At 37.4% G+C, this 27319-nt stretch overlaps 2 protein-coding genes across 10 annotated transcripts; one reads left to right on the top strand and one right to left on the bottom strand.

The window, feature by feature from the left end:
* The first annotated feature begins 3253 nt into the window (after positions 1-3253).
* LOC108980109 (cadmium-induced protein AS8) lies at positions 3254-14525 on the top strand. 9 transcript variants are annotated; one of them, XM_018950933.2, is made up of 5 exons: positions 3257-3448; positions 10069-10314; positions 10554-10829; positions 12284-12356; positions 14217-14525. In XM_018950933.2, exons 2-4 carry the CDS (start codon positions 10074-10076, stop codon positions 12319-12321), a joined length of 555 nt encoding a protein of 184 aa, XP_018806478.1. In that variant the 5' UTR covers positions 3257-3448; positions 10069-10073; the 3' UTR covers positions 12322-12356; positions 14217-14525. The 9 variants fall into 9 exon arrangements, with proteins under 9 accessions (XP_018806471.1, XP_018806472.1, XP_018806478.1 ...); XM_018950931.2 differs by lacking the exon at positions 14217-14525 and adding an exon at positions 12482-12748; XM_018950932.2 differs by lacking the exon at positions 14217-14525 and adding an exon at positions 12640-12736.
* A 318-nt stretch (positions 14526-14843) lies between these two features.
* On the bottom strand, positions 14844-15770 carry LOC108980108 (protein BOBBER 2-like). Its single transcript, XM_018950925.2, has one exon. The coding sequence runs from the start codon at positions 15768-15770 to the stop codon at positions 14928-14930; it is 843 nt and encodes a 280-aa protein (XP_018806470.1). The 3' UTR covers positions 14844-14927.
* Between the last annotated feature and the right edge of the window lie 11549 nt (positions 15771-27319).

Genomic DNA, 27319 nt, shown 5'->3' with positions numbered 1-27319 from the left:
TGATCAGCTACGTGTGTATATATATATGTGTGTGTGTGATGACTTCGATGTTTAAGCCCACTAGCTAGACGCCTTGAGGTCCCATGTTCCCCTCTAATCTAATCGTGAAGGGAACATATATGGTTTCTTTTTAATCGTATTACAAGAAAAATATTTACATGTGGCTAGTTATTTATGATAAAAATGATTATACATTTTTTTTTTATATTAAAATGAGAATATTCTCAATCATTTTTGTCACAAATGATCGTTTTCTTATAATATCTTGAAGTGCATGCTTGTGGGTATGTAGATATACAAGTCAACAGGAAAACTTCTTCTCCATCTCTCGTTCTAGTCTAATTATGTTATTGGAATATTGATCGATCGTGTTGTCTGGTATCAAATGGCCGGCGTGGCCATGTTTGACTTTGAGGGGAATTTATAATCTTTGGAAAATCATTTGCCACAAAAGTGAAGAGATTCTTATCCTAGTTGGCTGTGAAACATGACAGATCATAATGTTCAGTGCAAAGAGAGAGCGAGCGAGCTAACATATTTGTCTTAAAAGTTCACAACAGAACACATGCTATGATGTTAACATGTCTTGAAAGATCAGTTAATAAAGCTTATCTAGATAAAGGAAATTAGGATGGCACAAGTTTCAGATTCCTTTGGTAGGGAAGTTTTGCTGCTTGCATGCATATATACATGCATACTTGCCTGCAGCCCCAGACCTAATTACCAGTAGTCATTGTCACTTAAGTACGTAGTTGTCGAGAAACTGATCATGAAAACACATGAAGCCAAGCCACTTGCGAACTACTGTACCAGTACAGTACTTCATTAATTTGCCGCTTATGTATCCTTAATAGTTAATTCTCGTTTCTTCTGTACAGGAATAGTTACCATCGCCATTAATCGACTTATTACTTTTTTTCCCACATGATGTACGTACGATGTCGTTCTTTCCTCCTCAGGGGAGGAACGTACTAAACCCGAAAAACAGATCAAGAAGAGATCAAGATGTTAATGGCAGTTGACGTTGTTGCGAGCCATACATGGAACCAATGGGTATTCCAAAAAGTTTGAGGATCGGTTTCTTGCATGCATGCATGCATGTTGTACGAGGAGCTGAAGCCCCCAACCATGGTTCCAAATTCCCAGTGAGCCGAATTGCATATATGGCCCAGTTATTTGTTTTTCCAATTCAATGATCGTTACTTAATTTACTCCGTGAGGCAACAGTCCCTTTTTTTAAGCTCGAGACTGAATGGGCTTCGTACAACTATTCAGTACTGTGTTAATACGGTCAACATCTCTTTAATGTTTTTATTTAGATTTAAAGTGGAAGAGAGGTAAATACAACAAACAAGTACTTCTACAATATTTATTATTTCATCTAAAGTAATATTATATATAGTCTTAGATAGGGGCGGAATCATGAAATTTGGTTTGGGGAGGCCAAGTTAAAAAAAAAAATTTCGAGAGGCCAAATACTTATTTTTATATATATTCTATTTTATAAAAACACATTTCAAAACTTAATTTTCATCAAATTTTGAAAATTTTGGCTCCCCAAGCCTCTTAGTAGTTTTACCCTTGGTCTTAGGATATACAAGTTTCGCATACTTTATTTTTCACGTGGGTCCTAGATTTGCCAACTTTTTTTCAGTGAGAATGTGTGAGATTTGCATATCCTAAAATTAGAAATATCATTTTTTTTTCATTTAATGTTGCATGAGATATATATATATTTTTTTTGTCGGGAAATCTCTCTAAGGTAGGGTCTTTTGGATCCAGTCTTGTAGAGTAGACCCCAGTCCTGTACTCCGCACCCTCATAAGTTTTCCTATATGAAACTGGTTAAATCGTTAGCTTTTTACTAATGAGTGTGATTCTAAATGATTGTTTACACCCATAAAGTATTTAACCTTAGATTTTGAAAGGAGTGATAATCCAAGACTAAGTCCTTCACCACTTGAGCCAACTCCGAAAAGTTTGTTGCACGAGATATCTATACATGCATGTAATATTTATAAATGTTGTAAGACTGTGTTTGTCAGTTTCTTACTTGTGGAGATCTTTTCCGCATTTCAAGCATGTCAAATAGAAAATGGGATGGAATAATATAAATGGAAATATAATACCATTTTGGTAAGGATCTGAAGGGTTAGGAAGCTAATTGATAAAAACCCAAACATACAATTACAGGACCAGTTTTAAAGTTGTCCTAATCATGGTTGAGTGTGTCTACAAACAGGATTGAGGGAGAGAACAAGCCCAGGGAGTGATTGAGAATTCTCCCAATTATGATTACCATTTTATGCTATTTCAGAATTCTTCCTTTTTTTTTCTTCTTATTTTAGATTTCCATTTTTACCCCTTCTACTGGGTCCCCATATCTTGTTAGCAGATTTTTATTTTATTTTATATAATGTTCATTTTTTCATGGTACTCTTTCTAGAAAGCGTGACTGGGCCTATCCGCGATTCCTCCCTTTGGGCCAATGTCTCTCCTTTTTTTTAGGCTCTAGCCCATAAGATACCATGTGCTACATATGCTCCTTGTAAAGCCAATTTAATTAAAGATTTTCCAAATGGTTATAAAGATTTTTATTTTTCTCCATATGTTTTAATACTTTCTAAGTGTATTTTTATAAGTATTAATTTTATAAAAATTTCATAAATAAAATTTAAAAATTGATATGATTAGATGTGATTTATATTAAAAAATAAATTTATAATCAAATGCACAAATCACAATATTTTATAAAATTTATTTATGAACTAAATATTTCTGTTTCTCTTTTATTTTGGCTGGAAATTGAAAGGTTAGTCACTAATCAAATTCTACACGTGTAAGCGAGAGTAAAAAAAAAAGGGGCCATTTTTATCCATTGAGTAAAGAAAAAAATTCTACTACGTACATTTATTTTTATTTATTTTTTTGTGCATTTCACTTATTTGATTAAAAAAAATAATTATTTTATATTAAAAAAAATGATGCAGTCAATCATATTAATAGTGTTTAAGAAATATGTAAAAATGACTATATATAAAATTTTTGAAAAAAAAATGATAGTGCATATCTTATAGTTTTATCAAATTTTGATCGTTAATGTATTTTATATATATATTTTTATTTTTTTAATAATTAAGAAAGTCAGTATATTGGTATTTTTTTAAATGTTTAAAAATATTGAAAAACTATTTGAAAGAAAAAAATAGTAGTGGCACCCATTAGTAAAACAGTAAATGTAAAACTCCGAAAGCTCCATGTAATTTCTCCGGACACAGGCATGGTAATGATTGCATTATCCATTTCCCATACGTCGCTTGCCATTCTTTATTGATCATTAAGCTCAGCAACAAAGCCGAAGGCCCAGATATTCAATCTGCTTCAGAAGTAGTAAGAAAACAAGAGGAGGAAATAAGAACACTGATACGGTTCGAAGCAGAATTTGATGGTAATCCCAATGCTCCAATTTTTACTTCTCTTTTTCAGTATATTCCAATTTATTTTTCTATAGTGCTGTAAGTTCTTGTTATTCGTTTTTCTTTCGGGTATGATGTGCTCTGGATGAGTTTCCATTTGTTGTTAGCGCATTCTCTTGTGACGAAAGGAGATGGGAAATTTTTAGGCTTTTTAGTTTTTGTTTTGAGGTCGAAACCTGTTGAGAAAATGGAAATTGGGGATCATATTTTTTCATATCTGGGTTTCTTCTAAAATTTTCTCAAAAACAGTTGGAGTATAATTATTCGGGAGAAAAGATGCATATTAATGTCATGTGATAGAAAGTTTTCGAGCTTATGCTGCATGTTAAGGCAGCAGATTTCCCTGCCTCAGATCAACATAGTCGAAAGGAAGATTCTGGAACACTTGAGAATACTCAGGAAGAATAATTTGTAAAAATTCTAGGAGGATACCTTGTAACAGAATATAGTGACCTGACTAGCTAGGCATCACGATGATGTGATTTGAGGATTGGATTCTGTTATGAAATTATGTTTATATATTGGTCAGCATATGCTGGAATGGAAAACAGAAAGGAAATTACTCTGCCCAAAATTGAGGCTTTTTCACAAACAGTTTATCCTCACTCTATCTTTACACAATTCATTATGGTATCAAGAGCCTAAAAGACACGTCCATTCTTTTCTCCTCTTCCTTCTCATGGAGTCACCAGAAAAATCACCCGCCCCCACTGTCAACTCCTCCATCATTAATTCAGCCACACACTTGTCACACTTAAGCTTACCATAGACAACTATCTACTATGGAAGTCTCAGATTGTACCTTTCTTAAAAGGACACCAGCTTTTCGGTTATGTTGATGGCTCCATTCCAATGCCTTATGCTTTTCTTGATGATAATCCCAATCTAGCGCACACACAATGGGTCCTGCCGGATCAACAGATTATTTCGGCCATCAATTCCTCCCTTTCAGATACTATATTGGCCCAGGTTCTAGACTGTACAACCTCTTGTGAGGTCTGGACCACTCTTCAAAGTCTCTTTGCAGCACAATCTTCAGCATATGTGATTCACACACAATATCAGCTCGCCACTCTCAAGAAAGGCGCGGAGTCAATCTCTGAGTATTATAGCAAAGCCAAAATACTGGCTGCTTCATTGGGTGCTGTTGGGCATTCTCTCTCAGATTTAGAATTTTCAATTTATCTACTAGCAAGACTCGGCACCGATTATGAGTCCTTGGTTACCTCCCTTACTGCAAGACCTGACCCACTTTCACCTCACCAGATTTACAGCTACATTCTCAATCATGAGTCACGCCTTTCTCATCAGACTCAATCCTTACTTTCTGGCCCCACTCTTGCTGCTAAGAATACCACAACCAGACCTGTTCCCTCTTTTGGCTCTCCTAATCGTGGTTGTAATTTCTCTTCCTGTGGTGGAAGCCGTTGTGGAGGTGGACAATCCTCAAATTACTTCTCCAATCGCTCTGACAGTCGCCCAATCTGCCAAGTATGCTACAAGCCTAGACATACCGCCCTCTCATGTTATCATTGGTTCAACTAGTCTTATCAGGCCCCTGCCCCAGCTTCTCTTGCTGCTAATTTTACCACTCTTCCCCCATCAGCACCGTCGTCTCCTACCTGGTTCTCGGACACAACAGAGACCCATCACTTTACTGCTAACTTCTCCAATCTCAACCTGTATTCTTCCCCTTATTAGGGCTCCAACCAAGTTAGCATCGGAGATGACTCTACCTTGCCGATTCAACATGTCGGCTCTGCCGATCTGAATTCTCCATCTGGCAATTTTCTTTTGCAAAACCTTCTTAATGTTTCTTCTATCTCTCGCAACTTACTATCCATTCGTCAATTTTGTCTTGACAATATTGTTTTCTTTGAATTTCACTCTAATTTTTTTCTTGTGAAGGATTTACATTCCTGGGAAGTTCTTCTTCAGGGGCCCGTTGAGAATGGATTGTATGTTTTGCCTCCGTCTGCTGCTTCAACGACTTCTCTCTCCTTACGTTCTCCTCAAGCTTTTCTTGGTGCACGGACTTCTGCTCAACTCTGGCACTCCAGGTTGGGCCATCCTTCTCCTCTTCGCCGTTTTCAGCTTCCTACCACTTCAAGTGTTGCTCTCTCTCCTTGTTTTGCCTGCTCCCAAGCTAAAGCCCATGCTTTGTCGCATCCTCCTTCTCCGTCTCGATCTCAAAGGCCTTTTGAGCTTCTATTTTGTCGATGTATGGTGTCCGGCACCAATTATCTCTACCAATGGCTGTTGGTTTTATCTTTCAATTGTAGATGACTTTTCTAAATACATTTGGTTATTTCTTATGCAATCTAAGTCGAATGTTTCCTCTTTAATTCTTGCATTCCTTGGTTTTGTTAGCAATACGTTTTTTGCAAATGTTGTTTCGGTTCAGTTCGATTGGGGAGGGGAATTTCGCCCTTTCCATGTAGTATTTCAATCTTGTGGAATTTCTCACTGCATCACCTGTCTCTACTCCCATCAACAAAATGACAGTGCTGAACGTCGCCACAGACACATTGTAGAAATTGGTCTCTCCCTCTTATCTCATGCCTCTGTACCTCAAAAGTATTGGGCCAAAGCCTTTCAAACCGCCACTTTTCTTATTAATCGAATGCCCACCCTAGTTCTTCATAATATGTCTCCTTTTGAGGCCTTGATGGGTCAATACCCTGATTATTCATTTTTACGCGTTATTGGGTCTGCCTGCTAGCCCAACTTAAGGCCCTTTAATCGCCACAAATTAGATTACCGCTCCAAGCTATGTGTCTTCATGGGCTATAGCCCAGGTCATAAGGGTTATCTTTGCTTACATCTCCCTTCAGGTCGGACCTACATTTCATGGGATGTCACATTTAATGAAACAATCTTCCCCTTTGCACCGAAGCCCAGTTCAATATCTCCCTCTCATTCTTCATCTCTGGGCTCCCCTTCTTGTGGGCCATTATCTATTTCTTTACTCCCTACTTCGGCCTCTCTTGCATCTCCCACTTCTTTTAATAATCCAGCACATATCTAGGTCATCTTCTTTCATATCGTCTAGGTCATCTTCTCCCACAGAGTTGCCTCACTCCGATCCCTCACCTCCCACGTTGCCACTGACCACTCATCCAATTTTCACTCGCTCTCAGTCTAATATCCACCGTCCTCGTCTTCGTACCGATGGTACTATTCCATGGCCGCTTCCTAATCCGTCTCTCTCACTTACTGTTTCCACTCCCAAAATGTCCTCTCTGCCTTTCTCTGTACCTGAAGAGCCCTCCTCTTATTCCGAAGCATCCAAATACCCTGAGTGGTGTTCAGCCATGAACATCGAATTCAAAGCTTTTCTTCAAAACCAGATGTGGGATCTGGCTCCTCCTTCCTCCAACCTCAATGTTCTAGGTTCCAAATGGATTCTCAAAACAAAGCATCGAGCTGATGGAACTCTTGAGCGCCGCGAGGCACGCCTTGTGGGCAATGGTTCTCATCAGCAGTTTGGCCTCGATTACAATGAAACATTTAGCCCAGTTGTTAAACCTGTCACCATTCGGCTTCTTCTTTCCATTGTTGTTACCTCCAATTGGCCACTTCATCAGCTGGATATACAGAATGGTTTACATGAAACCATGAAATTGGCTCCTTACGCCTTGTGGGACCTTGAGGAAGCAGTTTACATGAAATAATCACCCGGGTTCATGAATCCAGACTTTCCATCTTATGTCTGTAAGTTAAAAAAATCTATCTATGGTTTGAAGCAGGCTCCTCGGGCCTGGTTCGCTAAGCTCAGTGATAAATTGCTTTCTTTTGGTTTTCATAGCTCTCGCTCTGATTTCTCTTTGTTCATCCTGCGAACTGCCTCTGATTGTATTTATATTTTGATATATGTTGATGATATAATAGTCACGGGTTCTAATCTTGCACTTATCTCTGATTTCATAGCTTCTTTACGTTCTTACTTTCCTGTTAAAGATCTGGGTGTGTTACACTATTTTTTCAGTATTGAAGTCAGTAGGACATCCTCTGGTCTATTTTTTTCTCAGTCTAAGTACATTTCTGACCTCTTACTATGCACCAACATGCATAACTCTAAATCTGTCTCTACACCTATGTCATTGTCTGTCAAACTCTCTGCTTTAGATGGTTGTTCTTTTGAGGACCCTCAATTATACTGTAGTTTTGTTGGTAGTCTTTAGTACCATAATTTTACAAGACCTGATATTTCTTTTACTGTCAATAAGGCCTGTCAATTATACATTGTCCTCGTCTTCCCCACTGGCAGGCTGTAAAACGTATTCTCCATTATCTAAATCATACTCAGCATCTAGGCTTATGGTTTTCTCCTTCTTCTTCCTTTAAACTGTCTGCTTTCTCTGATGCTGACTACTGACTAGGCTGGGTGCCCTGATGACTGCAAATCCACTGGCGGCTTTTGTATTTATTTCGGGACTCATCTTATTTCCTGGGGTTCTAAGAAGCAACCTACGATTGCTCGGTCATCTATTGAAGTCGAGTACAAATCTGTGGCTAACACAACGTGTGAGCTTCTCTGGTTACAGTCTCTATTGAGAGAACTTGGAATTTTTCTCACTAATTCTCCTACCTTGTGGTGTGACAATCTTGGTGCCACATACTTGTCTGTCAATCTTGTCTTACATTCTCGAACCAAGCATGTTGATCTTGACTATCATTTTGTAAGAGATTGGATTGCTGCTAAATCACTCCAGGTTTCCTTTATTCAAGCAAGGATCAGATAGCTGATATACTCACAAAGCCCCTATCTTCTGCAAGGTTTTCCCAGCTACAATCAAGCCTCACTATCACTCCAATGCCGCTTGAATCGTAGGGGGGGCTGTTAAGTTTGAAGATTTCCCTGCCTCAGATCAACATAGTCAAAACGAAGATTCTAGAACACTTGAGAATACTCAGGAAGAATAATTTGTAAAAACTCTAGAAGGATACCTTGTAACAGAATATAGTGACCTGACTAGCTAGGTGTCACGATGGTGTGATTTGAGAATTGGATTCTGTTATGAAATTATGTCTATATATTGGTCAGCCTATGTACTAAAGAAAGTGGAATGGAAAATACAAAGGAAATTACTCTGCCCAAATTCAATTGAGGCTTTTTCACAAACAGTTTATCCTCACTTTATTTTTACACAATTCATTACTGCATATTAAACTTCTTTTTGCACAGTTTAATTTTCTTGAATGTTAGAGAGAATTGAATGCTCGCTAAACTTCTGGTGGTATAGGACACAGTCATGGTTTTGGAAGATAGATGCCTGGGAATAAACTAGAGGGTAAACTTCGAACTAATCTCTGCTAGATTGGATTAACGAATCAGGGTGTTGTTGTTGCTGCATATGCCTTTATATGTATGACGGCTTCTTATAGAAGATTGTAAGGCTCTTGTTGAGAGGAAGGACTTCAAGCTGAGCCAGTAAATGTTTACATTTATGCAGACGGGCAGAAACTAATGCAAATTCTGTGTATTTAAATAAATTTTAGGATGATTTCAGGGCACTGTTTGATTTTGTTCTCTTTCCTGAACTTGTTGATCTAAACTTTTTTTTAATCTATTCTACTTGTTGATATATGAGTCAGTACTCAGTTGTATTTTCCAGTGGATCAAACATCATACTGTAACAATTTTTTATTTATAGGAATAGGATATTGGGAGGCTTTGCTCCAATCATATTTGCACAATCCCGTATGTCTGTGATGTACATGTATGTATTGAGATTATTCCTTCATCGATGAACATGAGTGCCTAAGAAAAAACTTAAGGGGCCTAAGGTCTTTCATTGCAAAATTTTGCTTTAAACATGAAACACGACAAGTGATTTTGCAAACAAGCTTTTACCAGTGACTATAATGTCCTCAACATAAATCAAGAAAAAGGTAAATTCTTGATCTATGAAAGATGAAAAGGGAGTAGTCAACCTTAGACTTGATGAACCTGAGAATGAGAAGTGTAGTAGCAGCTTATTGAACCAAGCTCTAGGGGCCTGCTGAAGCCCATAGATTGCCTTCCGAAGCTTGGAAATGTGACCAGGGAAGTCAAACTTGGGGGTTTTTCCTTATAACCCCCCCCCCTCCCCTCTCTCTCCCATTTTTTGATATTTTCCAATTATAGGTGTTGTAGGCTTCGTAGAAAGTCTGGGAAATGATGCATATTTGTATTTTATTATTAGATAGCCTGCCACTTGCAAAACTCTACTTGGGAACTTTTTGCTGTGTTATGCTCTGGATGCTTATATAGACTTCCATTTTTCTATTTAGCATGTGCATTAGGCATGAATATCCTTTTGAGTGATTTTCTGTTCTTTTCCATTGAGGAGAGTATAAGAAAGAGTTCAGCATCATTTTTCTTTTCCATGTGAGGGGAGCATACAATTTCTTTCTCCTTTAGTTATTTTTCTACTTAATTCTATATATCTTATAGTAACCAAATAATTACTTAAGATGATTGAGTAATGGTGTAGAAATGGTCTTACACTAATGTCATTATGTCATGTTTGAGGTGCATTGTCAAACAAAAGTCTTTTTTCTTTCAATAATTTTTTTAATCATTTCTGCCTGTCATCTTCACTCTCAGGTAAAATGATTATAAAAGGTGTGTTCAGGAGATATGAAAGATGGAATCCTGTACGTCCAACATTTGGAGCCTTCTGGGGCATGGGAATAGGTATTGGTTGTGGTGTTGGATGGGGCCCTGGTTTTGGCCCTGAGGTAGTTGGCTATGTTGGAGCTGGCTGTGGTGTTGGATTCAATGTGGGCATCACTCTGGCTGGTTTTGGATTCGGTCTACCTGCAAATTACCTCTTTGAAGTTCCTTACAATGGTATACTATTTGTTGGAAATCAAGCCATTACACATGCTACATTTTGTATTAGTTGCTCTGCAAAAATATATTCACACTACTTTTATGCATTTTAGTAAACCTAAATTCTTCAAGACTAATATGAATTGCTTCATATAATTATGCATGTACGCGTTGTTGATTTGTATGTTTGTATGTGTCTGTCTCAGTTAAGGATTAGTCTTGAATGCCAAAGCTTGATGACTGAATTCTTTTTCCAGCTATCATGGCTACAACAAGTGGTGCATCAGAGTTAGCCCATTCAAGTGGCCTTCTTTCCATCAAACATGTTGCAGAGGATGGCTGGAATAATATTGCACCTCACATCTCTGGTTTACAAACAGAAGCCTGTAGAAGATTGTCAAGCTTTAAGAAGAAACGTTTTTCAGACAAAGAGGTCGACTTATTTGGATGGAAGAGTGTGATGCCCGTCCCTAATATGTCTCTACTGGGAAGTTTAGGAATGTTTGGCCATCGCTTCTTTGACCATCAGAAAGGTAAGCAAAAAAATACCTCTGGCCTTGTTAGTAGTTGTGAAAAATATTGATGATAATTTCTTCTGTAACTGACCCACCCATTGGTAGCCCAAGCGATAAGGGTGAACTTGTGTGCATGAGCCCCATGGCACAGGTTCGATTCTCCCTGAGATCAAATTGTGATTTAAGTGGGAGGCATGGCGGTGGGTTGCTATGCTAGTCTCCCCAGGGATTTAAGTTCCATGGGTGAGTCCCAAGGGCTCTGTTGTGGTTCCCCCGTCATAAAAAAAAATGATAATTTCTTTTGTAAGTGGAGCTATTGCCTCTATTTGGTTTTATTTGAATCCTTATACGATTCTTATATCTTTTTGTTGGTTTTTTCTTTTTTCTTTTTTTTTTTTTTGGGGGAGGGGGGGTGCTGCTCATCTTCTAGTCTTTTCAAAGTTAGTTTTTCTATAATGCTGCATACTATTTACGTGATATATGCATCTTTGTTGTTTTAATTTGCTTTAACTCCTAGGGTTTGACTCAAGTGGTAAAGGACCTGGTCTTGGTGATATGCTCCCTCCAGGTCTAAGGTTAAAATCCTCTTCGGTGCAAACAATGTCTATGGGCCATCGAACTGGGGGAACTTCCTCTTGAATTACCCGAGTTGTACTTGTGGAAAACTCTTTGCTGAGGGCCTGTGCACCCCCGGGATTAGTCAGCACTTTGTTCTCGGACACTCGGTGCCAATAAAAAAAAAAATTGCTTGCTTGCATTTGTTGATAATATCAAACCAATTTGAAATTCTGGAAGCTAGTTGGAGATGTTTTCACTAGTATTTATAGGGTCGTAATTCACCATAATAGTTTTGAATGAGCCAAGAGAAGGAAACAAACTAGGTAGTTGTGCCCTTATTTTGCTAACTTTAGGATCTTCATTAATGAGTTTTCATTCCTCATTTAGATGACATATTTGAGCAGTAAAGTGATTTGAAGAGTTAACATCTTAAAGTTGTTTGTTTGGCATCTCTTATCTTTCACTCCATTGTAATTTTGCCTGAAGTGTGAGTAAAACTATGCCTGGCAATTGAATTAGGAAGGTAGGAGTCCTCTAGTCAAAATAATTGTTTTCGGACTCTGAAGAAATGCTAAACTCATTGCACAGTATAAAATTGACTTAATGGCCAAAAATAATGACACTCTCAATTATGGGTTCGGATGCATGAATCTTACACAGTTTTTTTGCATTTTTATTGCTTAATTTTGTTTCATTTTTGTTTTTCATGAATAAAGGCTCAAATTATGTTGCCTTTGCAATATGGTTCCCATGCTTGTAACGCATTGAATACAGTGTGTCTATGCAGTTCAAAGATGCTGCTGGTTTAGAAGATTTTATATGATAGTGCATATTTTTTTGTACTTGTGATTTCATCTCTCTTTGGACTTTCATGTTTCTTACGTTTGTTGATCAAGGAAACTGAAAGAAAGTAGTAAAATGTGCATCCCTCGCTTACAGGTTTGAAAGATGATTAACGCCTTGCGGGCTTGCAGACCTCCAAGTCATGTAGGTTATATTTTATGAAATTTGTTAGCATTCTGCAACTGCCATCGTTTTGAATTATGGTGTATGTTGGATGCAATACTGAAACGTGCTTTTCTTTTGTTTCTTTCGGTATAATCTTTTTTCAGTCGTACTTTTGGATTCTTCTCTCTAGCGGTAGAAAAGGGATGAAAAACATTGTTTCATTGTCATCCCCAAGATACAATTCTCATGCTCTAGATTTGCCTTTGACAACATAAACTGTTCAAAATCGTTGGAAGTTCCCTTATTTCTTAGAAGCATGTAGGAAATGAGAAATGGGAAGGAACAAGAAATCTGTCAGCATGCTTTTTTCCTCTTGGCTTTGGGTTGCAAGATATCATCAGTCAGGAGCTTGAGACAAAAGAATAATGAAAGTCATGTTTACAATCATCTGTATCTATTTAGATGAACTGAGCTTGGATTCTTGCCGAGAAGGTATGTCGGAGCCAGCATGTCGGTAATTCTGTTTCAAAAGAGTTTGGGGGTAGGGATTTAAAGCCTTCATTTAGAAGGAATAATACATTGTTAGTGATTTGGAACTTGAGTGAGCCATTAACTATCTGTGGTTTATTATAATCTAAATTAGATTTGTTTGAGAGATATAAACATATTTGGTCTTATTTTGATTATTTATTTAAATTAATGTTTATGGACGAACACTGTAAAAGGAGAATTGGGGAATCTGTGAGGTTTGAGGGGCTGGTCTGGGTGGAAAGCAGATGGTGGGAATGTTTTCATTAAGACAGTGCCGTGGGTTTTATTTGCTTTCGGCCTCTCTTTACAGGAATACAATAATAGATCCTTCCTAAGAAGGGTAAGAAAATATAGAGAAATAGCTATCCATTCTTTGTAGAGAAAAAGAAAAATAGGGCTGCTACAGACACAAATGGATCCCACACACTGATGTGGCACAGTGTGCCACGTCTCCATACTTTTTTTTTTTTGACCGTCCGCATATGCTTGCCGGGTGGGCAAATTGACACCCCTTATATCGTTTGTCAACACATTTTTTTATAAAAAATTTGCACAAAATCGAATATACATTAGAAAAATTGGAGAAAACCAACAAATAGTTTCAAATCTATGCCCAAAAAGATAGATCCATGACCATGGGTTATAAAACGCACATATCCATGGTCGCAACCGTGGGCCTTAAACTTATAGATCCACGGTGGCCAAGCTGTGGTTGTACCATTGTATACCGTGACTTGGCCTTGACCCATGACAATGGAAAGAGAAGCTGGGCTGAGAGGAGGAGAAGAAGAAAAAGAAGAAAAGAGGAGGAGAAGAGAAATGAGAGACAAGATCACGGTGAACTGTGAGGCGTGAAAGGAATGGGGGAAGAGGAGAGGACAATGAGAGGAACTTAGGAAGGGAGAGAAATGAGAGATGAGAGAAAAATGTTTGAATTTATAGGTAGTTTTTTTTATTTTTAACGCGGGTGGGCAGGGTGAAATTCTAGGCAGGTTGGGTACCCACCCATACACCCCTTGCCCGTATAGTTCTTTTTTGAGTGAGGAACCTTCCCACACCGACACTCAGGGGGCGAGTTGTCTGCCCATCCCCTAGTGGGATGGGGGGCCTGGGTGGATGGGTTGGGTTGCGGGGGCTCGCTGCCCAAACCAACATGATAGAGGTGACCAATTGCATTCCTTGTGATAGCCTGCCTGCATGCATCCCATTTTCGAAATGAGTAAATACATTAAACATTGCTAAAGTCACACAATCAATCAATATTGTCTATTCAAATTACATATTTTCTTGTTCCCTTGAGCCCAAATCTTCTCTGGTTGCCATCTCAAATACTCCACCATTAATGTTTCTTGTCCCTCCTTTGTTCAGATTACAAATATCCCCAGCTAGCTCCCTCAACCAACGTCCCCTTCTTATCAGGCGAAATTATTGGTCTTGCTAGCTGCAGTGCTCTGGAACTAATCTCAGTATAATTTTTATGCTGGAAACTACTCGTTCATGCATGAAGTTGATTATAATTAGGTGGCTGATTGGGAGAGTAAAGCTGCTTATTGCTAAAATTTAGTAGAGCCTTAAGGCTCATCCCATTGGCAATGAGCATGCAGTACTGCATGGATGGATGTGTTGATAGAATTGTAATGCTAACATTTAGCTGCTGATTGCTTGTAGCTTCCTGATCTTTCTTTCTATTTACAATCGTTTGAATAGAGTTGGACAATTAATATTGATTTTAAAAAAACAATGATGGGAAAAAGAAAAAAAAAAAGAAAAAAAAAAGAAGAACAAAAAAACTTTAATAATTACAAAGATTGAGAAGATTGGGGTCATGTACCATTGAAGATCAAACTAACTCCATTTGTGTTGGGGAGCTAAAGATTTGCAGAATTGAAAGCTAGCTTCTTAATTTCTTTATTGTGAATTAGAAGTATCATCCAACGAAAAATCATACAAAAATCAAACTACAAAAAAAAAAGAAAAAGAAAAAAAAGAAAAAAGAAAAGGAGCAAAATTATCGATCTTCACGATGACATGAATTCATCATTAATCATGTATGCATGGACAAGTACTATAGATGAAAGATTATCTAAATTTCGTTCCCGAGAAGTTCATGTTTGGATTCTGAGCCATGAATTGCTTTAGCAACTCTTGCTTTTGAATCTCATCGCTCGATGGACGGCCCAACTGCTTCTGCCTCTGATCAAACATCATCTTCTCGACAGCAGAACGAGTTTCGGAGTCCAACTCAGACAACCTGCTCGGCTCTGGTTCGACTTTCTGTGTATCGATCTCCGGACCACTCTTCAACAAAGACTTCCACCAGTCAATCTGATCTCTCTTGCTCATAAGAACAGATATCGACTTCTGATCCTCCAAACTCCAAAAGCAATCGTCAGCTTTCACCGGCTTGTACAGCCCCCCATCGATGATTGGAGGTTGACCTTTAAGCCCAATCTTCAAAGAATTATTCTTTATTTCGCACAAAACAAGGCTGGATTTCGTTCCATGAGGAACTGGTACATTAATGGTGACCTCTTGTAGGGACTGACCCCATGAATAATTCTCCATGTCGAGGCCATTGCCATGATTTGGAACAAGCTGCTTCTTCTCCTTCTCCTTCTCCTTTTGTTCTTGTTCTTTCTGATCAGTCGCCATCTTTGCAGAAGCCTCGGCTAGTTTCAAACGCTTCTTTTGATCAGCCTCTTGCGCCTTAATCTTTTCCTTGATCGAACGAACCGACGACATGATTTCTTTCTCAGCAGAATCGTTCTTGAACAAATCGGACTTCTGAGATACAAAGTTGAAAGCAGATTCTAAGAACCCTAGAGGGTTTGATGGATCGAGAACCGCATTGAAAGAGAACGAGTTAGAAGAGTAGTGTTGATCATGGGGTTGATCTTCTTGGTAATCCGAAAGGATGGCCATAACTGAAACTCTTATATATTGGACTTGTTTTTTTATGGTACGTTCTGTGCATGGGTTTCCAATATATATAGAGGCCCCCGGAAGGAACAATGGCAATTCTTTTCAATATATATATATATATATATATATATAGAGAGAGAGAGAGAGAGAGAGAGAGAGAGAGAGAGAGGATTTGGAAGTCTCGGCAGCTTTCTATTTGTTTTTTTTTTTTACCTAAAAAAGTTTTAGAATAATTGGTAAAATATTCAAATATTCTATATAACTATATAAATAAAAAGCATTCAAACTATATATAATATTCAAATTTTACCAATAATATAAAACATGCTCAATTTTCATTTTCAATCCTGTGATTATAATGTCCAAATCTGACATTAAATAATAATATTTGCATTTATTGATTCATGATCATGTAAAGATTTTGGGTTATTAAGCTTTAATTGGGTCATGATCTGTATTTTCAATCCTTTAATTTCATACGCATGCACAATTTATATCATACTGAAAATCTAAGTAATTGAATTTGATATAATTGTACGGTGTTTTAAAGAAAAGTATTATATTCCAAAAAGATTTCATAAAAATAAAATCACTAACATGGTAGCTTATATATTATAAGAAAATAGGTAATTTTCAGCAATTTTAAGATTACTCCCAAAAAAATCACCCAAATAGTAATTATTTGCGGCGATTTAAAGTTTACCTCTCAATTCAGTATGAATTTGGCAAAGGCCATGGGAGAAATCACTGTTGAGGTTTTTGTGGTGACTTTTTTACCTATAGCGGTGACTTTTTTTGTTGTAAATAATTATTGATACTGTAGCGGCATTTTCTTTTTGTAGAAAAGTAAAATCGCCACAATAGATACTTTTTGCGGTGAACATTGCCGCCTTAAAATTCTTATGCGGCCAATTAATTCTTATTTGCGGCGGAAAAAAGCATCAAAAAAGGTTATAAAATTTAATTAACCCGTGTGTTTTCCCCTTGGTTATTTCCCTCCCCCCTCTCTCTCCCCAATCCCTCTTCCTTGTTGGCGTGAGTCATGTAATTAGCCAGCTATAAAAATCTTAGATACAGGAATTCCTTCAATTAAGGGTCAAACATCATTATAGCCGTAGATACTATATAGACAAAGAATAACTTCCAAAAATAGTTTCTTGTATCTCTATATCTTGTACTATGTTCTATGGAATAAAAATACTGAAAAATTATGTTTTATATGGTATCAGAGCATGTTCTTGGGTTCCCTGTTTCTTGATCAGGCAAGGGTCCAAATTGCTCGGCATCCATGTCTGACTCCACTGAAACTATCCTTGACAATCTGACATCGAAAATGATGGAGGTCTTGACAATGGCCCAGACCCTTCATCACCCATCACTGATTCCCCGATGGTTCCAATAAGCATCAAGTTAGATGGTACCAACTATGGATTATGGTCCCACGTTGTTGAGATGTACATCTTAGGAAAAGACAAACTGGGATATATAAATGGAGACTACCCCGAACCACCAGAAACCGACCCATCATTTCGTAAGTAGCGTACTGAGAATGCCATGGTGAAAGGATGGTTGATAAACTCAATGGACTATTCCTTGGTCGTGAACTTTATTCGCTACCCAACGGCTAAGCAGGTATGGGACTCTGCTGCCACAACATACTTTGATGGAACTGACACCTCACATGTATATGATCTCAGATGTCGTGTATCTCGGATGAAACAAGCAGGCGGATAGAAAAATACTATAACAATCTACAGGGTTTATGGCGAGAGATTAGTTTTCATTGTCCAAATCCAATGGAATGTGCAACCGACATACAAAGCTACAACTCAATTCTACAGGAGGAGCCTGTGTACATTTTTCTCAACGGACTAGATGATCGACTGGATAATGTTCGGAGCAATGTTTTACAACTGAAACCTTTCCCTTCAGTTGAGTAGGCATATGCTCACATTCGAAGGAAAGATATCCGACAATCTATGATGGCATCGGGAGTGGAGGCAATAGCTAGTGGTGTTGTTATGGCCATCAAAGGCATGAAATCTGGTCAGTCACACTTTTAGGGGTGCTACCCGCCCTGTAGGGGGGGGGGGGCACCCCTTCCCTGCACCCTGCCCCGCATGGGCCGAGGGGGTGGGGTTTTCACCCCAATCCTACAGGGCGGGGGCACCCCTTCCCTACACCCTGCCCCGCATGGGCCGGGGGGTGGGGTTTTCACCCCAATCCGCCCCGCCTCTTTTCACTTAAAAAAAACCTACATTTATTTGATTTAAAAATTATTTATAAGTGTAAATATAATTAAAAATACATTTTTAGATCTAAATTATAAATTTAAATTTTGTAAATATGACTACAATTTAAAAACTATGTAATTTTTAAATTTGCTAGTGCATATTTTGTGTAAATTGTATATTAGTTTTAAAATTATGTAGTTTTTAAATTTGCCAATGCATATTTTGTGAACAAGTCTAATAAATTGTAATATATATTTATATATACACAATTTGTAAAATATAAATATATATTTATGTTTATATATATGTATATAATATATATATATATATATATATATATATATATAAATGGGGGCAGGGGAAATGTTGGGCGGGGTTGGGCCCTCCTTGCCACCCGCCCCTGCTAGGGGCCCTAGATGTGGGGCGGGGGGTCCCGCCCTCGCATGGGAGGAGCTGGGTTGCCCGCCCTGCCATGTGGGGGCGGAGCGGAAGCTGGGCGGGGCAGCGGGGGTAGGGCCTCGCTGCCCACCCCTACACACTTTGGTGAAGTCTGGATCATTCTCACGATCCAAGGGTGACTCTGATGGGAATAAGTGCACTCACTGTGGGAGTACAAAACATACCTGGGACACTTGCTTCAAACTACATGGCTACTCAGACTGGTGGCATGAATTACAAGCCCGAAAGAAACGAGATGCTCCTGTAATTGAAGACGTCACGGGTCGAGTAGAAGTGGCCATTGTTGAATCTCAACTGTCCCTTATTCTTGTGGCAGAGCTTTCCACTTCAATCCCAGATCAAGGTAACTGTGGTCAAGTTTTTTGTAGCTCTACTTCTCGGAATGATGGCACCTGGATTATCGACTCTGGGGTGACGGACCATATGACATTTGATCCAAATGACTTCTCCAACACAACTCAATCGAGGAGGACCTGCATTGCCAATGCCAATGGGGCAACTTACCCAATCACAGGGGCTGGAACTGTGTCCCTATCTCCCTCTCTCTCTTTATCTCACACACTTCTTGTTCCATCTCTTTCAAATAAGTTGATGTCAGTGGGTCAAGTTACTGAAGAACTTAATTGTGTCATACTGATATACTCTACTTTTTGTCTTCTTCAGGATGTTCTCAGCAAGGAGATTATTGGGTGTGGTACTAAGAGGGGGGGACTGTATTACTTGGATGACTTTAGGCCAGGCAAAGCAAATACATGCACCATCAAACCAGTAGCAAAGAAAGGCAGATTTGGCTATGGCATAGGCACTTGGGGCATCCATTATTCGGATATCTACGACATTTATTCCCAGATTTATTTTCACGTTTGCAGAATGTAGACTTTAAATGTGATACATGTATCATGGCTAAAAGCCACCTAGTTTCTTATCCAGTTAGCTTGAATAAAACTACTACTCCGTTTGCCTTGATACACTCCGATGTGTGGGGACCATCCCCGATAACTACTTCCTCTGGTTACCGTTGGTTTGTAATTTTTGTAGACGATTGAACTCGAATGACATGGTTATACCAGCTGGAAACCAAAGACGAGGTTTTCACTGTTTTTCAAGCATTTCATGCCATGATTTAGACTCAATTCTCCTCCAAGATAAAAATTATTCGTTTTGATAATGGTGGCGAATTCATCAACCAAAGATTTCAGGCCTATTTCCAACAACATGGTCTCCTCCATAAGACATCATGCTCTTAGACCCCCCAACAAAATGATGTTGTCGAGAAGAAAAATCAGCACATTCTAGAAACATCCCGTGCTTTACTTATTGGAGCAAAGGTGCCGAGTTGCCATTGGAGGATGCTGTTGCTACTGCCGTGTACTTAATCAACCGTATGCCATCTAAAATTCTACACTTTTAAACCCCCTACAAATCCTCTCTACTCATATATCCCTACCTACCATATTGATGTTTCCTCCTTAAATTCTCGGGTGTGTTCCCTTTTTCCATCTCCACAAGAATCAACATACCAAACTGGATCCATGTGCAGTTAGGTGCTTATTTTTGGGATATGGTTTACATAAAAAAAGGCTTCTGGTGCTATGATCCCACTGCCAACTGAACCTATATCACCATAGACGTTACTTTCCTTGAGTCCAAGAATTTTTATTCTTCACTGGTACTCAATTTTTGCCTTCAAGGGGAGACTCAAGTGGAAGAGCCTAATTGGTTTATGGCTCCGAATTGTCCCGTAGATGAGCATGGAATTGGAAATAGAAAGGTTGAACCGCAAGATGTATCACCAGAAAATGAACATGCAGAATTGAGAATTGAAGAACCAGAAAATGAAGAGGCTAAAAATGAAGAACCAAAAACTACAGAGTCCCCCCACTCCTCAATACCCGAAGACCTTTATCCTCCTGAGAATGTCCCTGAGGTAAGTACTCCTACTGCACCTTTACATGCTAATGTTCTAGATTCGTCTACTGGTTCTGTGTTGTCTTTCAGACACAACCGTGGGAAACCACCAAACAAATACTCTCCATATGAGGAAGAAAGAAAGTCCAAGTACCCAATTGCAAATTATGTGTCTACTCAATGTCTGTCCAAACCTCTCAAGACTTTCACTCAAACACTATCCTCCTGCCATAATCTCAGTAGTGTTGAGAAGGAGTTATCTAATCCAAAGTGGGCTCAAACAATACAAGAAGAACTAGAAGCCTTAAAAGAAAAATAACACTTGGAAGTTGGTTCCATTATTGAAAGGAAAGAAGATAGTGGGATGCAAATGGGTGTTCTCTATAAAATACAAGGCTGATCGATCAATCGATCGATACAAGGTGAGACTCGTGGCGAAGGGTTTTACTTAAACGTATGGCGTAGACTATTTAGAAACATTCTCACCAGTAGCTAAACTGAATACTGTTAGAGTTTTGTTGTCTCTTGCAACAAATTTGGATTGGCCACTACACCAACTCGACGTGAATAATGCTTTCCTTCAAGGCGACCTTGACGATGAGGTATACATGGACATTCAGCCAGGATATATAGGATCCGTTGAGACCAAAATTGTTTGTAAATTGGAGAGGGCATTGTATGGACTAAAACAGTCACTACGAGCGTGGTTTGACTGATTTAGTTTAGTTATGAGGAAGTATGGCTATTGCTAAAGTAATTCTGACCATACTCTCTTCCCGAAACTCCGACAAAGCAAGGTGACAACATTAATCGTCTATGTGGATGACATGATAATTACGGGGGATGATGCTAAGGAGATCTCGAGGCTACAAGAAACAATTGTCTACTGAGTTTGAAATGAAGAACTTGGGAGGGCTTAAGTATTTTCTGGGAATAAAGGTGGCGAGGTCATAAAGGGGCATATTTCTCTCTCAATGGAAATATGTACTAGACTTATTGACGGAAATGAGATTAATAGAGTGCAAACCCGTGGATACGACGCCGATTGTGCAGAACCATAGGCTTGGGGAATATTCAGATCATGTGCCGACTGATAAGGTGAGGTATCAAAGACTAGTGGGAAAGCTCATTTACTTATCTCACACTCGCCCAGACATTGCTTACGCCTTAAGTGTAGTAAGCCAATTTATGCATACTCCTAGCGAAGACCATATGGATGCCGTAATTCGAATCCTCTGCTATCTAAAGTCATCCCCAGGAAGAGGATTAATGTTCTCCAAGAATGACCATCTGAATATTGAAGGGTACATGAATTTGGACTGGGCAGAGAATATCTTGGATAGAAAGTCTACCTCAAGCTACTTTACATTCATGGGAGGAAACTTAGTTACGTGGAGGAGTAAAAAGCAAAAGGTAGTGGCATTGTCCAGCACTGAAGCTGGGTTCCGAGGCATGGCAAAAGGATTGTGTGAGCTCCTTTGGCTTATAAGCTTGCTAACAGAGGTCGGTTTTCCTCTTGGTTCTGCAATGAATTTATTCTGTGATAACAAGGTTGCCATTGACATATCCCACAACCCAATTCAACACGATCGCACCAAGCATGTGGAGGTGGATCAACATTTCATCAAACAAAACCTGAAGAGAAGATCATTTAGTTTTCTTTCGCTAGGTCTGAAGATCAGTTGGCTGCTTACCAATGCAGTTTCCAGCAGAAGCTTCAATGACTCACTTGACAAGTTAGGCATTAGAGATATTTACACACCAACTTGAGGGGGAGTGTTGGCGTGAGTCATGTAATGCCAGCTATAGAAATCTTAGATATAGGAATCCCTTCAATCAAGGGTCAAACATCATTATAGCCATAGATACTATATAGACGAAGAATAACTTCCAAAAATAGTTTCTTGTATCTCTATATCTTGTACTCTGTTCTATGGAATAAAACATACTGAAAAATTACATTTGACATTCCTCTCTCGTACGGTGCTCATCTCTCTCTCTCTCTCTCTCTGTGATTTCGAACCCCAGGGCCTTCACAGTAGACCCTGTCTCTCTCTGATTTATTGTGGGTTTGGTGTTGTGTGCATTTGTGAGAGTTCTTTGCATTCTGAGTTGCCGATCGGTGGTAAGGCCCTTCTCCTTCTTTGCGTTTCATGAACAAACCCACATTCACTTCAAGTTAATTTTCACTCCCATGATATTTATGTGAAATGAATTTCATTTATGCAGTCCATGGGTTTTTGAGATTTTTCCTACGTTTTGTACGATTTTGGGTTATTGTTGAGAATCTCTCACTTCGGTAAGCTCATACTTTTAGGAAATGCCGAAAGTATGTTTCATTCTTAAACTTAGTCATTTTATTCTAGGATCCATTTTTAAGAGTATCTAGAATTGTTGTATAATTTTTGGGAAATGCCAAATTTTTGCATACTAGTACTAGCTCATAGTTGTATAATTTTTTTATTTATTTTAACGAATGACTAAGGAACCCTTGCGTTTGGTTTGTACTTTTTGGTCTAACATTCTCTATTATCTGTCTATGCTATTACTGTTCTGCTATTCAATGCAGAAGACTGGCTTTTATTATTGTTGCGGCTGCCATGCACTTTTTGGCATTTCCCAGATTTTGTGAGTCTTTTGTTCTCTTGGACTAGAAGAAGAATATTCTCATCATATGGCTTATTTAATATGGATACAATATTTAGATATGCTTGATCTACATAATATTTTTAGATATTGTTAGATCAAGGGAAAAGAATCTACGTACGTACACCTCAAAAATGTTTTCATGTACTACCAATAATGTTCACATTAAATATCATGTATTTCGTTTATTATTTCTTTGAACCGATCACGAATTGGATCAACACAATTGTATGCTAGCTACTATACGTACATCGATCCCAATGGCATGAATAATTTTATATATACTAGTGTAGATCAAACTCGATCTCATCGCAAACAATTATTATTATTTGCATGCACGTACCAATATTAATAAGTTGTAAATACAGGGAAGAAAATCGCCACAAAACTCATTTGCGATGGACAAATTTCATAGAAATAAGTAGTTGTTGTGGCACAAATTATCAATGTCCAATATATTTATATAATTAGGAGGGTGCTACATCCACCAATATTAAAGGGTAATGAATGGTGTACCGATAGTGTTAAGTTTTTTTTTAATCGTTTGTTTTGGTATTTGTTTAAAACAAATTAAAAAAATAAACTTAAAAAAAAATACTGTGTGTATTTTTGAGAGTATATAATTAAAAAAAAAAACTAGTCGGTACACTTTGTCAGTACCGTCATCAATGGGAGTATAATTTTCCATATAAATTATATATACCTTTGATGAGCAATAAAGATGTGAGGATAAATTGTAGCAAAAAGTATGGCATTGTACCAAAAAGTATGGTAGTTTTTTCTAAATTTGGGCAGGTCGCTATATAAAGAGAAGTATTATAGTCACAACAAACTTTTATAAAAATAAATTCACAAAATAACGTAACTTCATTATATGATACTTTAAAACTACTTTACAATAAAAATAATTTTACAATCTAACGTACAATATTTCAAGTCATGTAATTAGTTTGTGAGTTTACTTTTATATAATATTATGTACATACAAAAGTTCTATAATATTGATTCAATAGTAATATTACTATTAAACAATTTGAGAAGTAAGAACGAGAACAATTTATAGAGATTTACTTGAAAATGAGAAAGTGATGGAGTCTAGTAATTGATGGAGCTTTTCTGAGATGGCTAGCCGAATACTGAGTTGGGACACAGAATTGAGTCTGTTCTATTGCGATGGTACTCTCCTGTGTTGCTGTAGGTGCAGAAGCAATGTTTCTGATTTAGGTCACTTCTTTGTACGTGCCATGCATGTTTATTTCTGCACTACATCAAATTATTTTTTCCTTGAAAAATAAATTCATGTATTTGCTTTACAAGAGACTCCTTATAAATAATCCATACTATTTATCTAGCTTTAGGGTTTAGTTCATATGTTACTTATATCTTAAAGTTACATATACATATATTATATATAAGGGTCTCTAATATGAAGTATAGTTTGGGTATAATTCATTAGGATTAATTTTGTGCATTTTTTTTTTAATTTTTTGAAATATCTTTTCCGGCTATTATAATTCGCCGGAAATAGTTTTTAACACAAAACTTATTTCCGGCGATCATATATTGCAGGAAATACTCTTTACTGGCATTTTATGGTATTTCCGGCGATTATTTTTCGCCGCAAAAAGATTTCCCAGCGATTTAACTAAGCCGTTGGAATAGATCTCAGCATTAGCGGAGATTTATTCTATTTTTTGCGATGAATATTGCCAGCGATTTTCTCTCTTTTAGTGACAATATTAAATCGCTGGAATTAATATTTTCCAACGATTAACAACTGAATCGTATCTTACAATTGTGGCGATAAAAGGTACTTTTTGTGACGAATAAAAATCGTTGCGAAAGAAAATCTTTGCCAACGATTTTTGGCTTCCGTTGGAGTAGATCAAAAGTGGGGCTTTAATACTGGCGAACTTCCAGCGATTTATAAATCGCTAGGATAGGTGAGAGGCGGCGATTTTGTTGGTTTTGCCAGCAATAGTGAATCGCCGGTAAAGGTGATTTTCCTTGTAGTGAAAGCGTACGTACAAAAGTTCTATAATATTAATTCAATAGTAATATTACTATTAAACAATTTGAGACGTAAGAATGAGAACAATTTGTAGAGATTTACTTAAAAATGAGAAAGTGATGGAGTCTAGTATCCAAGATGGAGGAAAACTAAAAAAGCTTAAGGAATGTGTACAAAAAAATACAATGAGAATTGGTGTGAAAAGAAAATAAAGGCCTAAGCATACGTACAAAGAAAATGTAGTGAAAATTGGAGGGAAAAGAAAATAAAGGCCGAATGGGATAGGCGAAATTCTTTTTTTTCCTGTTGAACACGTCAACAACTTTGTTATCCTAAAGAGAAAAATGATGAGACATGTACCATTTTGTCCTCAGTTAATGCTTAGCTTAATGTTTCATTAATTTGTTATCCGAAAAAAAAAATTGAGGGATCATGTGCCACTTTTTTTAGTCGATTAACTGAATCTACTGATCATTTTATTTTCTTAAAGAGAAAATGTAGGAATCATGTTCCATTTCATTTACCTCAATGTCAATGAACTCATGCGTGCCATTTTTTTTTCTCAACTGTCAAACTCAATCCACTCATGATTATTTTGTTTTCTTAAAGAGAAATGGAGCAATTATGTGCAATTTCTTTTTTCTCCATGTTCGTTAACTCAATCCATATTTTCCTAAAATCTAGGTACTTAATGTTCACAAATCATTCATTCCAAGAGGTCAGAGGCAAGACATGCATTATTTTTTGAATCACTTTGAAAATTTAGCTTCATGTCTACTATATACATTATTTGTGCATCCTGTTTTTGTCTCCTCATAGTGTTCACTATATATAAAATTTATATCAATACGTGACACAATTACTATCTCAAATCATGTACAGTTAAAAAAGTCACAGTTAATTTACTTACTTTAGATAACGCTTAATTTCTGTATAGTTATTTAGTACATACCATTAAGCCATTGCAAAAAGCCTTTTAATCTAAATTCTGAAATGTTGAGAATCCTAATGGACAAAGCTCCATTTGTAGTTGAAAACAGTAGATTCATAATCGTCATTACAATGTCCATAAGAAGTTGAAATGAAACAACGACATGAAAAAAAATTGTAGTAGTACAATGGTACTCTAGCTTGCCTCAAACTCTACTTTTAACAGGACATTTCTTTTCCAAAATTAATGAGCGAGTGATCAACATATTTTTATTTTTTAAATAAATAAAAAGTTGCTCAAAATCAAAATAAATTCAGAAGATATAGTGACTTATAAAACTCCATTTTGTTGTTGAAAAAATGTATATTCACAATCGTCATTACAATTTCCATAAGAAAGATGAAATGAAACGACAGCAGAATTTAAAAAAATAAAATAAAGAAATCCTAGTTACATGTCCCACTACTACTCAATCGTATTTCTTGCACTTGACCCCCAACGTTGCTGGGTCTATTGGTAAGGACACCTATATAAGAAGATCCTCCATTAGAGGATCACGGTTGATCCATAAGAGCGCCTCTTTAAGTCAATCAAGATGATTGTTCTCCACTTCTTCGAGCTCTAGTTGGGGCCATAATTACTAAGAAAATGTACATACAAAAGTTCTATGATATTGATTCAATAGAGATATTAGTATTAAACAATTTGAGAAGTAAGAATGAGAACAAATTGAAGAGATTTACATGAAAATAAGAAAGTGATGGAGTGCAGTAGCCAAGATGGAGGAAGACTAAGAAAACTTAAGAAATACATACAAAAAAAATGCAGTGATAATTGTTGGGAAAAGAAAATAAAGGCCTAAGGATACGTACAAGCAAATATAGTAAGAATTGGAGGGAAAAGAAAATAAAGGCCAAATAGACATGGGCTGAATTCTTTTTTTTTTTTTGGTTGTACATGTCAACCACTTTGTTATCCTAAAGAGAAAATTAAGGAGTCATTTACCATTTTTTCCGCTGCCAGCCAAGGTTTTGAAATCCGCTCCGCTCTGGCAATCAAGTGGAAATGAAAGGTGAAATTAAACAACGACAGAAAAAAAATGGTTGAAGTATAATGGTACTCTGCCTGGCCTCCAGCTCTACATTATTAGGACATCTCATTTCCAAAATTAATGAGCATGTGATCAACAAATTTTTGCTTTTTAAATAAATAAAAAGTTTCTCAAAATTGAAAAAGATTAAAAAGATATAGTGACTCAGGCCTGGTTTCGATACCTATATGAGAATCTCATTTGGGCTGTACGACAAGTCTCATCTAGGTATCCAAATGGCCAGTTGGATGTTTTTATTTCATCTCTGCA

The sequence above is a fragment of the Juglans regia genome, chromosome 2, assembly GCF_001411555.2.
Source record: "Juglans regia cultivar Chandler chromosome 2, Walnut 2.0, whole genome shotgun sequence".
Taxonomy (NCBI): domain Eukaryota; kingdom Viridiplantae; phylum Streptophyta; class Magnoliopsida; order Fagales; family Juglandaceae; genus Juglans; species Juglans regia.
The sequence above is the reverse complement of the archived record's forward strand: the minus strand, read 5'-3'. Positions and strand labels throughout refer to the sequence as shown.